Genomic DNA, 14,624 nt, shown 5'->3' with positions numbered 1-14,624 from the left:
AATGTCGTTTTGAGGGGGTCATGACTGGAGGCTGTTGAAGTCAGCCTGGCAAGGGATGATGATGCGGGCCTGAATCGAAGGCAGTGTTGGTCGATACAGAAAGGTGAGGATAGAGAAATAAATTGTCAGGGCTTGGTGATTGACTGGACGTGTGGATTTTGTTGGCATATTCTCACAGTGTTTCTGATCTCCAGCTCCTACGCTGGAGAGATGACTTGGCAAAAGAATCCGAAGCTGAGGGAAGCTCGTACTCCTATTCACAAAGCTGTCAAATTCCTGAGAAGAAACGTTGCGGACTCAGGATGAGAAGTTAGAAGAAACTTCCCTGGAGATAGTTAAAAATAGAATGAACACATCTGCCTGGGATGTAGAGGGACAGAGCTGCCCTAGGGTAGATGAATAGTTAGATGGCCTTTGGGATTCTTCCCGCTTTGAAAATTTTCTGCTTTAGAATAAAAATTCTCCTGAGCCACCTGTCCTTAACTGTGTGGCTTAAAGATAAAATCAAAGCGTCCAAGAAATGGAAAATATGGAGTCCAAATGCCTGGATTGTAGATAAGGAAACAGAAGCCCAGAAGGGTTAGATGACTTGTCCAAGGGCACACGAAAGGAAGGCTCAGATCACTGGTCTCTCAGTCCCCTGCTCCCTGGACTCCCAGAGAGCAGCATCTGTGTTTGGGTGCCCCCTGTGCTGGGTGGTGGCCCAAAAGCAAAGAGAACCTGGTATCTGTACTTGAGGAGTTCAGAGAGCCTCAACAGTAAGTGCCACTTGTCACCTAAAAATGCCATAAAGTACCACTTGCTACACAGAACATTTGGAAAACAGAGAAAATGAATTTAAAAGCCTATAATGATTTTTCTTTAGCCCCACTCATTGCCAAGCACTGCTTCAGTGCTTTACAATCATTATCTCTAATTCTTACAACTTGGAAGTTAGATAGTATAACTTTTCATTTTATGTTTCAGAAAGCAAAAGCCCTGAGAACTCATTCCATAAGACCAGACTATGTTAACTCCAAGTCCTACCCTGCACAAATGGTGTTAACATTTTGTTGCATTTCCCTGTAGTCTTCTTCTTCTACACGCTGGGACTATCCATTTACATAGTTACAGCTTAATCATAGATACAATTTGAACTTTCATTTTTTGGCTTATAATGTGTTCTATTTTTCATGTGATTTCATAGTCTTCATTTTAATGGCTGTATAATGTCTTATCAAGTTTTTCGGAGGTTCTTAAACAAAAATATTTACTCATAAAAATCTTTCAATTTTTGGCACGTGTGGCATTTGGAAGGTATATTTTATATTTTGAGGACCATCTGACCATCCGCTACGGATGGCATTGGGAAGAGCAGGAGAGAAGCTGCCAGGCTGTGCACAGAGGGTCATGGCTTTCTTCCCCACCAAGAGCCCCTCTGGGAATGCAGGATGGTGCCGGGCACAGCTCAGATGGAGCCCGGGTGGAGATGGCCTAAGGCAGATAGCAGGTGACTTTTCAAGCCTCTGCTTCTCTGACTGAACACACATTCCTCCTCCTGCCCTTGTGAAAAAGCAAGTTTTCATTTTCTTAGGGTAGTAAAAATCTTTTGTGTGAAGAAAAAGTGTCATCAAGTGTCTTATTCATCAGCATATATAGCATCTCTTTAAAATGACAGTGGGAGTAAAAGTTCATCAGTTCAATATGTCTTTCACATTTGGAGACTCCTGACTAATAAACCTCTGTTATTTATCATCAGAACAGCCAAAGAACTAAAATCTGGCACATGCTGTTCTCACGCACTGAGAAAAACTTAAAAAGACAGAAGATTTTCTCCATTTTTCCTTCTTCCATTCATTTAGAAGAAAAAACATACCTTTTTTTAATTAAAAAAAATATGAGCATACAGAAACATCTGGCCTCCATTACCATAGCAGCCTCCTAAATAGCCTCCTTGTCTGCCCTTCTAAAGTCAACTCTGTATAAAAGCCAGGAAGATGTTTCTAGAACACAGAACTGTACCGGTCACCCTCCCATGTTGTTGACCTCTTCTTCCATGACTCTTAACGGCTCTTGGAGTTAAATACCATGTGTAGCTGCAGCTCCCACATCCCCTGCTTCCACCTTGTCCCAGCCATACCAAGCTGCTTCTGGCTCCTCTCTTCCTGCTGCAGTAAAGCGTGTCTCCAGCCCCACATGCAAATCAATTCTTTCTTCACAAGCTCCCTGCCAGCCTCTGCAGAACCTGGTTCCCAGCTTGAGCTCCCACAGCACCTATCTAGCACTATCACACTCATACAGAATATAGCCTACAATCTTATTTTTACTTGGCCTGCATTTAAAAAAATTAAATCTCATTGGGCATGCATATCACTGTTCAGTTTAAGGCCCTGCCACTCTCTGTTATACATCAAACCCCAATTACATATTTATGCTGTGCTGGGTCATATAAGGCTACTTGCTTTTGATCTCTTTTACCCAACAGACTATAAGCAGTGTGTGCTGGAATTGGGTATTGTTAATTCTTGTATCTATAGGCCTGGCAGAGACTGCTCAATAGATATCTGTTGTATTAATTTATGCTTTTTTTAAAAGCATAAATTATGTCGGGAAAGATACCGTAACTCTTTTTGGCCTCTCTGTTCACAAACATTATAAAATTCATGGACCTCAATGGACCTGGCAGACACTAACAGTATTCCATGGGGATGGCAGAAAGTCTATGTTCATGATGTGATTCTGCTAAAACCTAGACATTTTGGATCTTTAAGCTTCTGAGTGTGATTATGGTCTTTCCCACTATTTCCTGTACCAGGAGATTCATGTCAATTCTTATGATCCCTCATGAGTAACTATCTTCATGTTTGTCATAGTTTTGTGCATCAAGGTGTACATTTCCTTGGTTTCATTTCATATCCACATGATCTCCATGCTTCCATCAAACTGGGATCTTCAGAAATTTGAATGGAATAGGATAAGGTGTAGTTTTGTTATCTACTTAGTAAGGTGTGATCATGATTAAAGTACAATCAGTGTGCTTACCTGAATTTGGATCCTGACAAGGAGTAATGCACCCATATCTGTACATGCTGGTGACGCTAGGAATACCCATTGGTCAACCTGTGAAGTATCATCTTTTTGATAATCTAGTCCTTTGTCTCAGCCACTGTATTTTTCATTTCCTTAGTTATTCTCCTCTAGATGTTCAGTTTCATGCTGCTGTAAAGACACTAAAAAAAGATAGGGTATCTCACAGGTCCCAGATTACTCATATTTATGGAATTTCACATAATCATCAGTGATGTAGATCTGTGGTACCTGTCTATGGCCATGTTGTTGCCATAAATTAAATCTCCAGAGAATGCCCTGCATTTTCAGGGAGTGCTATGGATGTTGCAGAGGGACTATATACCATAAGGCATTGCTGAGGAAACATGTTAGTAGCACAAGAATGGAAATGTGTCCAGGTGTCAAGTTCAAAAAAAAAAAAGAAAAGAAAAGAAAAGAAAAAACTCTTTCACCTAAGCTTCCTTCCCTAGGGAAGAAGTGGGGGCAGAATGGGGAGAGTTTATTACAGAATCCTTTAGCAGCCAGAAATTTCATTGACAATTTTGTTAATGTGCCTGCTTGCCTGCCTCCTCAGAAGCCCGTTGTGAATTCCTTACTTGATATTATCAATGGTTAATGGATGCACCTGAAAATTAAGCACTATTGTACCATTTGGGTAATAGTTATATTAAATGGTTCTTTCCTATAGCATAAAGCTTATCTTTTTTGTAATAATGAATACTTCATCTTTTCCAATGTCCTAATCAAATGCTTCCACATCATCTTGAGGCAGAACCAGATCCAGCTGCATCTATTCTATGCTATTGGCTTCAATTATGTCAAATTATCCAACCTACCCACAGGTCCTAAGGTTCTCTTTTGCTGAGACATAGGCCTGATGCACGTCTTCAGAAGCTCATGATTACCAACCATTCAGCACTAGTCTGTTGTAAGTAAACAGAGAATCAAAGAGAACACTAGGCTAATTTTACAGTTATGAGGAAATCTCTAGAATAGATTTCTTCCTAAATGTTGGCATTCTCGGGTTGATCTCAAGTATTTTTCTTTTCCATGTCCCTTCTCCCTGAAACACAAACATGTACCTCAATCTGCATGGCACTGCTTCAGAGTTGATGATTTCCACTGCAGTGGCAAAAAGTAAATAACAGTCGTGTTTTGGCTATAAATAATAATTATTTAATTTTTAATAGCTATTATATCGTTTGGATTGACCAGAAGCATCAGGCTTCTGATACATTGCCATACTTTATTTTATTCAACCAAATACCTGTAGCTGAAAGAGGGCAGTACAAGAAATAGTGAACAACCCTTGGGGAAACCAGTAAGTCTCTTTCTGCCATATTATGCTGAAACTTTACTGTTTCTTATGCTTCTAGTAAGATGAAATGATTCATCATTTTGGAGTCATTTTTTTTAGTCAAAATTCTTATCTTTATACTTCAAGTTCTGATCTGCCTGTCCCTATCTCCTTCATTTTCAGCTTATTTTGACTGTTGTGCTTTTTCTTCTGAGCTTTAAAGGACCCCTTTTTTCCACTAAGAAAAAGACTCACTAGTGAACATCCAAGGTGATTGAGGATGCCCTTTGATGTGCAGGGGCCATGCCTTAAACCCCTTAAATTGCTATTACCCTGTCCAGTGTACAGCATAGGCACAATACATGGTTTCCGAATGAATGAATGAGTGAAAGAATGGAAAAATTCATATCTAATATCATAATTTATGGTTGTTTAACCTCTTTCATCCAAATTACACTCCAAATGAGACTATCATCTTGAATTTCTGTCAAATATTCTTAATACTAAGTTCAGTGTACAGTACATGCAGCCATTGCTCAGTTTAGTTTAGTTTAGTGAGAGCAAAGTATATTGTATACTTTGGAGCCCTATTATGGAGAAGCCAAAATGTGGCACCTAGTCTTTCAAAATCCATACTTTTTCAAATTGGTCAAGTCAAGGAGTGGATTTTCACCCTGAAGACTAACCATTGATTCAACAGATTGGACACTATGATTACCCTCCATTGGACCTCCTGTGTTTGGAACACCTTATAACATTCCAGAGATGGAAAAATCTTTGGAAAACCATCTGTGTTTCTTGAAATATTTAAATGGAAACCTTCCCCTTGAGAGAGTCCTATTGATCCAGTTCAGCAGATATCCACTATTCCTGCAAACATTTATTGAACACCTTGTATGTGACATGAGTTGGAAATAAATGTGAAACTGGCAATTCTTTCAATTGTAGTTCTTTCTTGCTTATAATTTGGTAGGCAAGTATAGGAATAAAGCAGAATTCAGTATGATAAATTCTACAATAGAAGCAGGTATAAGGAGCAGAGGAAGCCGAGAGAGGGGAGTAATTAATTCTGTGTAAGGCATTAGGGAAGGCTTCCTGGAAGAAATGGCTCTGAGTTGGAATTCATCCATAACAGTTTTTGTCTTTTGGATGACTATCATGAGGGAAAAATGCCCCTGATGTACTTGATGTATTCATTTATAACACAATGTCATATTGTAAGGAATAAACTTAAAATTCAAACATTTGACTCCTCACTACAGCACCTGAATCCACCTCAATATTCTGTGGTTTGTGTGATATCTGAGAAACAGCTGAATCAAACCCCACTATATTAATGGATTTATATATGTGCATATAAGGCTAATATAATTTATGTTGCCAATTTTTTTATGGTTTCATAAATAGTGCTATCAGTAACATTTCTAAAAAGTGACGAAATGAGCTCATATGTGCTGGTAGAAATTCAGTATATTTTATAGAACACTGCTACTCTTGGTATAGCCTACGGAATGTGACTTCGTAAAAACCTAATGAATTTCTAGATTTGTCAGCTGTTTCCAAACAGATGCACTCTGCTAATCTAATGGAAACATTCTGAGCCCAGATCCCAAATATCAATAGCTTTTAGTATTGCAAATTAGTTTGTCTATTGGGTAAATTGGACTGTGTGGCTCTTGATAAAAAGTAGCAAGTAATTTTGTATGGATGTTTTAACTGCCTTGCCAGGCTTTGATGCTCGTATTTTTCCTTGCAGAGTTTTAAGCTGAATGTAGACAGTCATTGTGCTCTCAAGGAAGCTGTGGAGGAGGAAGGACACCAACTTCTCGAGCTTATTGCATCTCACAAAGCAGGTAAATCCTCCTGAAATATCGCAGGTCTTTATGTCTCCAGACTATTAAGAATGAAGAAGCATTGCTGTAAATTACTGCATATATTCACTTCCTTATGTATTATTAATATTTACATTATCAGATTGACCTTCAAGATTTATAAATGTTTCATATACTGCATACAATGCTGTGATACTTGTAAGATGAAATACTGCCTCCAAATGGTCTGTTCATTTGGGGCTTGCTGTTCGCCTGAGTTTCAATTGAAATCACATTCCTGAAAACTTCACTGACATGCTTTTTGATGTAGGTGCTCTGGGAATAACATTAAGATAATGAATGAGAATTGTGCATATAGTTATAATGCATATGCATTCAGGTACTTATAGATATCATTACAGATATAAGGCAGGCAGTCTAGAGATACCTGATTGTTTCCCTGCCAATTCACACACATGAACGTTTTGCATATTCTTTGCTGGTCATTGCATTAGCAGAGTTTTGGCCTTAGACCAATTCTTACTCCAGTATTAATGTATTTATGAGGAACAGATTATAAATAAAAAATAGTTTTGTCATTTGGTTATACTTATCCTGGTAGTAAAAGACCATAAGACAGGATGAATTACAGTTTGGCACTTGTTTTGAGCTTACCACAGCTAAATAAGAAAAGAGCAGCATTAATCTGATGTGCTAATACTAAAGACTGCTGTCTTAAATCTGGCCCATTTACTATAGTTCGGGTTGAATTAACTTTACCTATTTCCATACATTTTCTGATCATTATAAAGTCTCCACACAGATACACACAGGGCCTTTTATTTGGAATGTGAAGCTACAGTGTTAATAATTTTTATGTATTGTGATTTTTTGTTCCATATACATTTGTTTAGTCAATATATTAAATCTAAGTCGATTCCAAACCATGCATCTATGTGGTTATCCCATTTTTGTGTCCTTATGCCTTCTGTCAAGTCAAAAATCCCCGACCTCTGTTCTGAGTGGCAGGTGATGGTAATGGTTGCTTAAAATTATGTTTATTGTTTGAAATATCCATCTAATTTGCTAAATGAAAAACAATAATGGGTAAAAATGCAGTTGAGTTCGTAACTTGTGCTTTCCCCTCCTTTTGGAGAAGGACTAAAGGACATGCTGCGGATGATAGCAAGTCAATGGAAGGAGCTGCAGAGGCAAATCAAACGGCAACACAGCTGGATTCTCAGGGCTCTGGATACCATCAAAGCTGAGATTCTGGCTACTGATGTGTCTGTGGAGGGTGAGGAAGGGACGGGAAGCCCCAAGGTAAGTGGCTTGAAGTTTGTCTTATTTCCTCTTATTTCTGTCTTCTTTTGAACTAGGCACCACTGAAGTTTTCTTTCTACCCCTAAGGCTTTTCGTTTTTACTGGGTAAACTTTATATATCTCTCTCTGTATAGGTATGTATAAACAAAATGAAATGGTTAAGTTTAAAACAATAAAAAAGCCTACAACTTTCAAGTTTTCCAGGAAGGGGTCTTTTTGTGAAAAGTGGCCGAGTAGGAGGGGGAAAGTACTTTAGGGGTAGGAGAAAGGGGGACATAAAACATTTAGTAAACAAAACATAAAGCATCTTTAACATGAATAATCAGAATGGTTTTAAATTGTTTTGTTGCAACTATAAATCACTATAATCAGTGCAATCACTCAGCTCTGACATCCATTAGCCGCTTGGTTACAGCAAATTAACAAAGAAGAGAGAAAGTGATTCATTATCTCATTCCTGTTAATGACTATCAGATGCATTGCCTAATTAGGGGATGGTCATTGTAGTGGGAAGAAGGTCATATGCTTTGCTACAAATCTTTTTGCTCTGAGTGTAAGTTCTCCATAATGGTGCATGCACCGAATACAAGTACTTTAAGAATGAATATTGACATGTTTTGGTTATCCACTTTAGATTTACAAAATAATCCGTAAAGCATATGCAGTTAAATTTTAAATGAGGCACCTTCTGATACAGTGCACCACTGTTCTAAAGGTATCTTTGGACTCATGAAGTAGAAGATAATGGACTCATGAAGTAGAAGATAATTTTATTAATTTGATATTTTCTTGCAATCTCTCTTTTCTCTTGTATTTGTTCTTTTGTGAAAGTTAATGCAGAAAACCAGTCTCATAATAGACTAAGCATGGAAACATACTGTAACATGGGGGGAACAGAGTTAAGAGTTCATGGCCTCTATTCCTGGCATGGACAAAGTAATTAAATCATCATCAGGTCACATTTATTCAGTCCCCATGTGGATTGGCATTGGGCTAAATGTATACAGAGCAAGTTAAACAAACCCTCTGCCCTCTGAGCCTCACATTCTCAAGTGCAGGCAAGGAGAAACCCAATCTGCCCTGCAGTGGTGAGGCCATGCAGCCAGTGAAAAACTTAGGTGGTTTATAGCTTTGGAATCTCGAACAACAACCTTGAACTTATTTGTTGGAAACAGAGGATGGAACGATGAGCTCAGTTCCCTTTAAAGAAGGTTCCATGGAGGAGGTCACATTTCAGGAAATACTTGAAGGAAGGAAGAGAGGTGGCTTGGCACATGAGCACATATTTTAGGAAGTGACGTGATGAAAGGATCAAAGCTGGAACTAATCATAGGGAATGGAGAGTGTCTTCAGCAGACTTCTCAGGGCAGAAGTGGAGCCCTTTCAAGGAGCAGACTGCAGGAAGAAGTTGATTGGGCTAATACTTTGGCTGGGGTAGGGGGCAGTGATGATGAGAAAGGACACAACTAAAAACTTTGTTGTGTTTTATTTATCTAACAAAAATAAACTGAGTGCTTACTTTTTAAAAGCTATCCTGTATTGGATGCATTCTACATGCCAGACACTGTTCTACACTACTTCTGTGTATTCTCTCATTTAATTCTCACAACAAACTATATAAACCTTATAAATAAGGCAGTTCTATTCTAATTTCCAATGGGAAAAATGGAGGCACAGAGAAGTTAAGTAACTGGCTTAAGGTCACACAGGTAGTAGGTAGCAGAGCTAGGATTTGAAACTGAGACCTTTGGCCCCCGAGCCCATTTCCAGCACCACCTAGAGCACTGCCCGTTACTAGCACTGCTCAAGGCGGGGCATGGTGGTGAACAATCAGCCTCAGTACCTGTCTCGTGGAGCTTGTGGTGAAGTGCGGTGACAGACTCAAATCTAACAACCATGCTTTTATAAACCATGATGGGCTGTGAAAGAAAAGAAAAGGAAGCAACCAGAGGTTGGACTGGGAGAAGCGATTTAGATCAGGGCATCAGGGAGCGCTTCTTTGAGGAAGTGGCATTCTGTGAGCAGGCTGTGCAGCTAGAGGGGAGGTGGTGAGTGTGCAAGGGAAGCTGAGTGGCTGTGGGCACAAAGGGGAGGGTTTGGGAGTGAGCAGGGAAATGACATCATTGATTTGCAGCCTAAAAACCTGTCCTTGGCTTTGGTGTGGAGCATGGGTGGGTGAGTGGGGTGAGTCTGGGTGAGGGTGGGGAGGCACCAAAGTGGAGCTGCAGAGATGATGCAATCACCTGCATTAATAAAAGACCTGTGTTGAAAACGAGTGGCTCTATTCACCAGGGCCAATTTCAACTGGACGCTTTTAAATGAGCTCATTTTGTCAGGAGATACTGAGATGAAGTAAAGAGGGTAACTGAACCAAATGGGGAGAAAGTATTATTAAATGAGAGGCAATGTCAACATTTCTCAAAAAGAGGACCACCTTCCCCAGGCCCCGCCTCAAATGAATCAGAGTCTCCTGGGAAGGGCCCGAGAATCTGCATTCCACAAGCTCCCAGAAAACCACTGTCATAGGCTCTAAGAAGGCCCTTTTCCTACAGTGCTATACGATCCTCACATAACCGGGATCCTCACACAACGTGAAAGAATGTCTGTCTTGTTGTTACTTATAATACCAAACAATTGGTATCAACCAAAATGTTTAAAACAGGGGCTGTTTAATTAAATTATGCTACATCTTATCCTAATGAAAGGTTACATAACCATTAAAAATAATGTTTTAGAAGAGAATTTTTAAACATTGGAAGAGACCTGTAAGATGCAATTATATATTTTAAAATATCTTTGAATTTTCTAAGTCTCTACAATGAGTAAGAATTATTTTAACCAGAAAAATAAAGAATATATGTAAAATGCAAGAATTACAAAGTGATTTAAAAGGTAGACTATATGCCATTGATCTGAAGGTTCTTGAGATGTGAATTTAGATATTAGGAGGAAAAATAGATACATCTGATTCTTAATGATTTGGGTGTCTCAGTTCTAAACAAAACAAAACAACAACAGCAACAAAAACCCTCTCTATTTGAATCATCTCCAGAGTGAAAGTGTCTTTCTTGAGTCACATCAGTTTACAAAGAATAGCAAAAGTAGTTTTTCTAGTTAATAGTGTTACTATCCAAAGCATTTCATGTCACACTATGCACACAGTGTGATGCTTCTAAAAGCAGCTACGAGGAGAGGCTTCTGTGGGCGTCTACAGATGTAGAACCTGAGGGAGGTGTGAGAGTCTAAGACTTTGACGTGGCAGAGCTGGCCACACCCCAGGCCTTCGCCTCCCAGCTACTTCTCTCTTCCCCAGTTTGGGTTGAATTTTCTTAGGACTGATGAACTCATCCATAGTCAAGGGTGAAGGTAAAATCAATTTAAGACAAAGAAAATATGTTTCTAAACTTAAGCTTAGGAAACTGAGGAGAAATCAGAACGGTCATTCCTTCTATTTGCTTAATGTTTATGAACTGCCTTCCTGAGTCCCTTGGGCAAGCACGAGGAATAACAGGAGGGGCTCAGACTATGAAGTCAGACTGTCTGAGCTCAACTCCTGACGCTTACTAGCAATGACTTAACTTCTCTGTGCCTCAGTTCCCTCATTTGTATGACGGAGGCAATGCTAACATCCACCTCAAGGAACTGTGATGCAGGTTAAGGGGTGCCTGGCACATAGTAAGTCTGAGATGAGGGTAAACGTGCAAGACTTCATACTCTAGTGGTGGAGACAACAGACAAATAATTCTAATAGAATCTGACAAATACTCTAGTAGAGGTAGGTACAAAGTTCTATGAGTACCAGGAGAAGGAAATAACTACCCCCAAGTGGGAGTATCAAGGAGAGACTTTCAGGGGAGTTGATGTTTTAAATGGAGGGTGGAGGGAAGGATTTCTGCCTGGGTGAAGTTGATGGGCACAGAGAACAGACCTGGGATCTTCTGGACCATGATTAGGCCAGCTTGCCGCAATCTACCCAGGGCTCACGATGTGACAAAAAATGACCCTTAATGATCAGTGATGTGAGCAGTAATTCCTCGTATGTCTCTAACTGACACTATCCAAGCCGAGTGAGGTTCCTAAACAGAATGTATCTAATCTGTCCTGTTTAAACGGAAATTTTTCTTTCCATATTGCACCAAATAGAGCAAGCTTAAACCCTGGAGTTCGCCAGGACTAAAAGCTGGATTCAACTTTTTATCTATCATGTCGGCCCTCTTTCTGTGACGTGACCTTGCGCAGGTCATGTACAAGTTGTGCCATGAAATGCATCTCCTAGCACAGCAGTTATGATCATCTATTTCATCTTAGTCCTAAAAGAGGAACTAAAATTAAAACATAATAAAAAAATAACTCCAGAATTCATCTTAGGTTTACTTCAGAAGCTACTGGGAACTTGAGAAGCATAATAGAAAATCTAAGGAATATATCTAGGGGGTATTTTTCTTTTTTACCTTGTTTGAGAGACTGCAGAAAATGACTTGGTCTTAGAAATCTTGTAAAGAAGGAGGATAGGAGGGAATTCAAAGACTCTGGGAAACTTCTCCCCCAGGACTCGGCAGCATACCTTATTTGTTATATTTCGTTTTTAAAAAAGTGTTTTCCCAGGACTGTGAGATCTTTTATACATGGAAATAGAAAACAAAATTCACCAATTCTAGATATAGAGCTTCGGCATGCATATCCAAGAATTGAAAGTATGCTTGTAATTATATATTTTATTTTAAGATAGATTGGTGAAAGTTTATCACCTTAAACTAGGCTTTTTCAGTATGTTAGACTTCTGAATGGTGTATAGCTGGAGGGATTTCAAAACACAGTGAATGTCTAACTCCTAACAAAGGGTGCATTCTTTTTTTGACCTCTCAAGGCAAAAAACAAAAATCCTGCAAGGAAAAAAGCATTCTTAAATTTTGCACATTGCCTCCTTTAAAATGTTCTTATCCTCTGTTTTTACTTCTTACCTATAGAGCTTGCCATCATTACAGATGTCCTAGAATCAAGGCCAGGATTTCCCCACATGACATCTCAAACTTTGCATCATAGAAAGCACACAACAATGGTTCTTTTGTCCTCCTTAAGGAAATATATACATTTCTAAAATAAAGAATATTTGAAGACTTTATTGTAAATTCAGAGAACTTTATAGCTACTAGAAGGGTGACCTAGCCTGGGTTCCAACCAAGATCTTTACTTCTTTAGTGAAAGGAGATGGAGGGTTTAGCTGCTTTGAGCTCTAAGGTTGTGCTTATTTTATCCGGCTTCTTTTTTTTTATAAATTTATTTATTTATTTATTTATTTTTGGCTGTGTTAGGTCTTCGTTTCTGTGCGAGGGCTTTCTCTAGTTGCGGCAAGGGGCACCACTCTTCATCGCGGTGCGCGGGCCTTTCACTGTCGCGGCCTCTCTTGTTGCGGGGCACAGGCTTCAGACGCGCAGGCTCAGTAGTTGTGGCTCACGGGCCTAGTTGCTCCGCGGCATGTGGGATCTTCCCAGACCAGGGCTCGAACCCGTGTCCCCTGCATTGGCAGGCAGATTCTCAACCACTGCGCCACCAGGGAAGCCCTATCTGGCTTCTTTGAGGTTCTTAGATTGAAGTTGTCATCCCTTTGGAAATGGATATCAGACTGTGAAGGTCATCAATGTTATGTTATCTATTCAACAATAGCACAAGAACAAGCCTAAGGACATCTCTTAAATATGTTTGCTCAGCCCTACGAATGACAGTTTCAGATATTGGCTGAGAAGGGACGTTTGTGGGTACTCTAACTTGGGTATGTCACTGACCACCTAGCCTTTCATTGAATGTCAGGAGTGGGCAAGTCTAATACTAACACATATTTTCTGTTTGTTTACCAGACACCCAAGTCTTAACCTAGTATTTATGCTAATACTAGGTTAACTTTTGCTAATACTAGGGTAACTTTCTTTAACTGAAGGGAGAGAAAGAGGCTGATTTAGGGAGGACTTTATATGATAATTTTCTCTGTATTATATAGTATCTCTTGGGTAATAGTGCAGCTGGATATTATTATCCTGGAACGGAATTTGATCCTGATTCTTCCAAAGCATTGGTGAGACAAAGCATTGTCTCTGCATTCTTTTCTTTTCTGGCTCAAATGCTTTTGTAGTTGCATGTTGTTTAATATAGGATCTTCAGAAACAGCTTTAAGATATTGAATGGGAATTGCATTTATATATGGTTAGTCCCACATACACTTGGCACTGACATATATAAAGAATTACTTAAGATACTTTTCTCTTTTCCTCATGCAAAAAAAGGAGCACAGGTATATGTTGTCAGAGGAACCAGAAATGATATCATAAGGTTAAACTGGGCCTAAAGTAGTAGAAACAAAGACAACAGGCAAAGGCCTGGCCATTATTTATTGAGTGCTGACAGAGAGCTCTGCCCAGTGCCGGGTCAGACATGAGGGAAGACACGCTCTTCTGCTCAGTGGGCTTGTCATCTCAGTGTAAGCACACAGTGTAGCATCTTGTCTAATGTAGATTGGGCTATCTTAGATCTAGAATAATAGATCACCTAAGATTTAGATCATCTTAATTAGGATGTTGGCAGATTGAAATGGAATGGGGTTCTTGATGCAAGCAAATGAGTAGTAAATGCATTACCAATTCCACCTCTTCCTTGCAGAATTCTTCCTAAAAGCCAGTATCCAGTTCCTTTCCTGCTAAACTATATAAACAGTACTGAAATGCAGTACCTAAGGAGAGCTCTTTCTTCTACTGTGGATTCTTCAGTAGTCCTTTTTGTGTTAACAGAAGGGCAACTTTTCTTCAAAAGTGTTTGTGGAAGACAGAAACAAAAGTGAGGTATTTTTTTGAAGATCGGTTGTGGTTACTAAATTTGTGATGTAATCGAATAAAAGATAGTTCTTCTAATCTCCTTGAGGCACTTAAATTTGCACATTATCAGATGTGTGAGTGGGCCCAGGATGAGGAATTTTTTTAGTAGTCTGCCACTGTAACTAGGTGACTGAAAAAATGATTGAGATGATATAACATATATTAGGTCAAAGGACAACTAATGGTCAGCCCTATCATGGTCTATATGATGTATAAAACCATAGCTTATCTTGATTTTTCGCACTATGTTTCCATTGCTGGATGATTCTGGGAGTGAAACTC

General features: G+C 39.3%; 1 protein-coding gene across 10 annotated transcripts in view; it reads left to right on the top strand.

Annotated features, from left to right (window-relative positions):
• The window catches only part of AKAP6 (A-kinase anchoring protein 6), a 580,300-nt gene that overhangs the window by 352,056 nt on the left and 213,620 nt on the right, over positions 1 to 14,624 (top strand). For 9 of the 10 annotated variants that reach the window (XM_068546345.1, XM_068546336.1, XM_068546308.1 and 6 more), the window contains 2 exons: positions 6,102 to 6,198; positions 7,313 to 7,479. In XM_068546345.1, the coding sequence (XP_068402446.1) occupies positions 6,102 to 6,198; positions 7,313 to 7,479 (264 nt within the window). The remainder of the gene's footprint in view (positions 1 to 6,101; positions 6,199 to 7,312; positions 7,480 to 14,624) is intronic. The other variant, XM_068546376.1, reaches the window with a different exon arrangement.

The sequence above is a fragment of the Eschrichtius robustus genome, chromosome 1 (genome assembly GCF_028021215.1).
Source record: "Eschrichtius robustus isolate mEscRob2 chromosome 1, mEscRob2.pri, whole genome shotgun sequence".
NCBI classification, from domain to species: Eukaryota; Metazoa; Chordata; class Mammalia; order Artiodactyla; family Eschrichtiidae; genus Eschrichtius; species Eschrichtius robustus.
The sequence above is the reverse complement of the archived record's forward strand: the minus strand, read 5'-3'. Positions and strand labels throughout refer to the sequence as shown.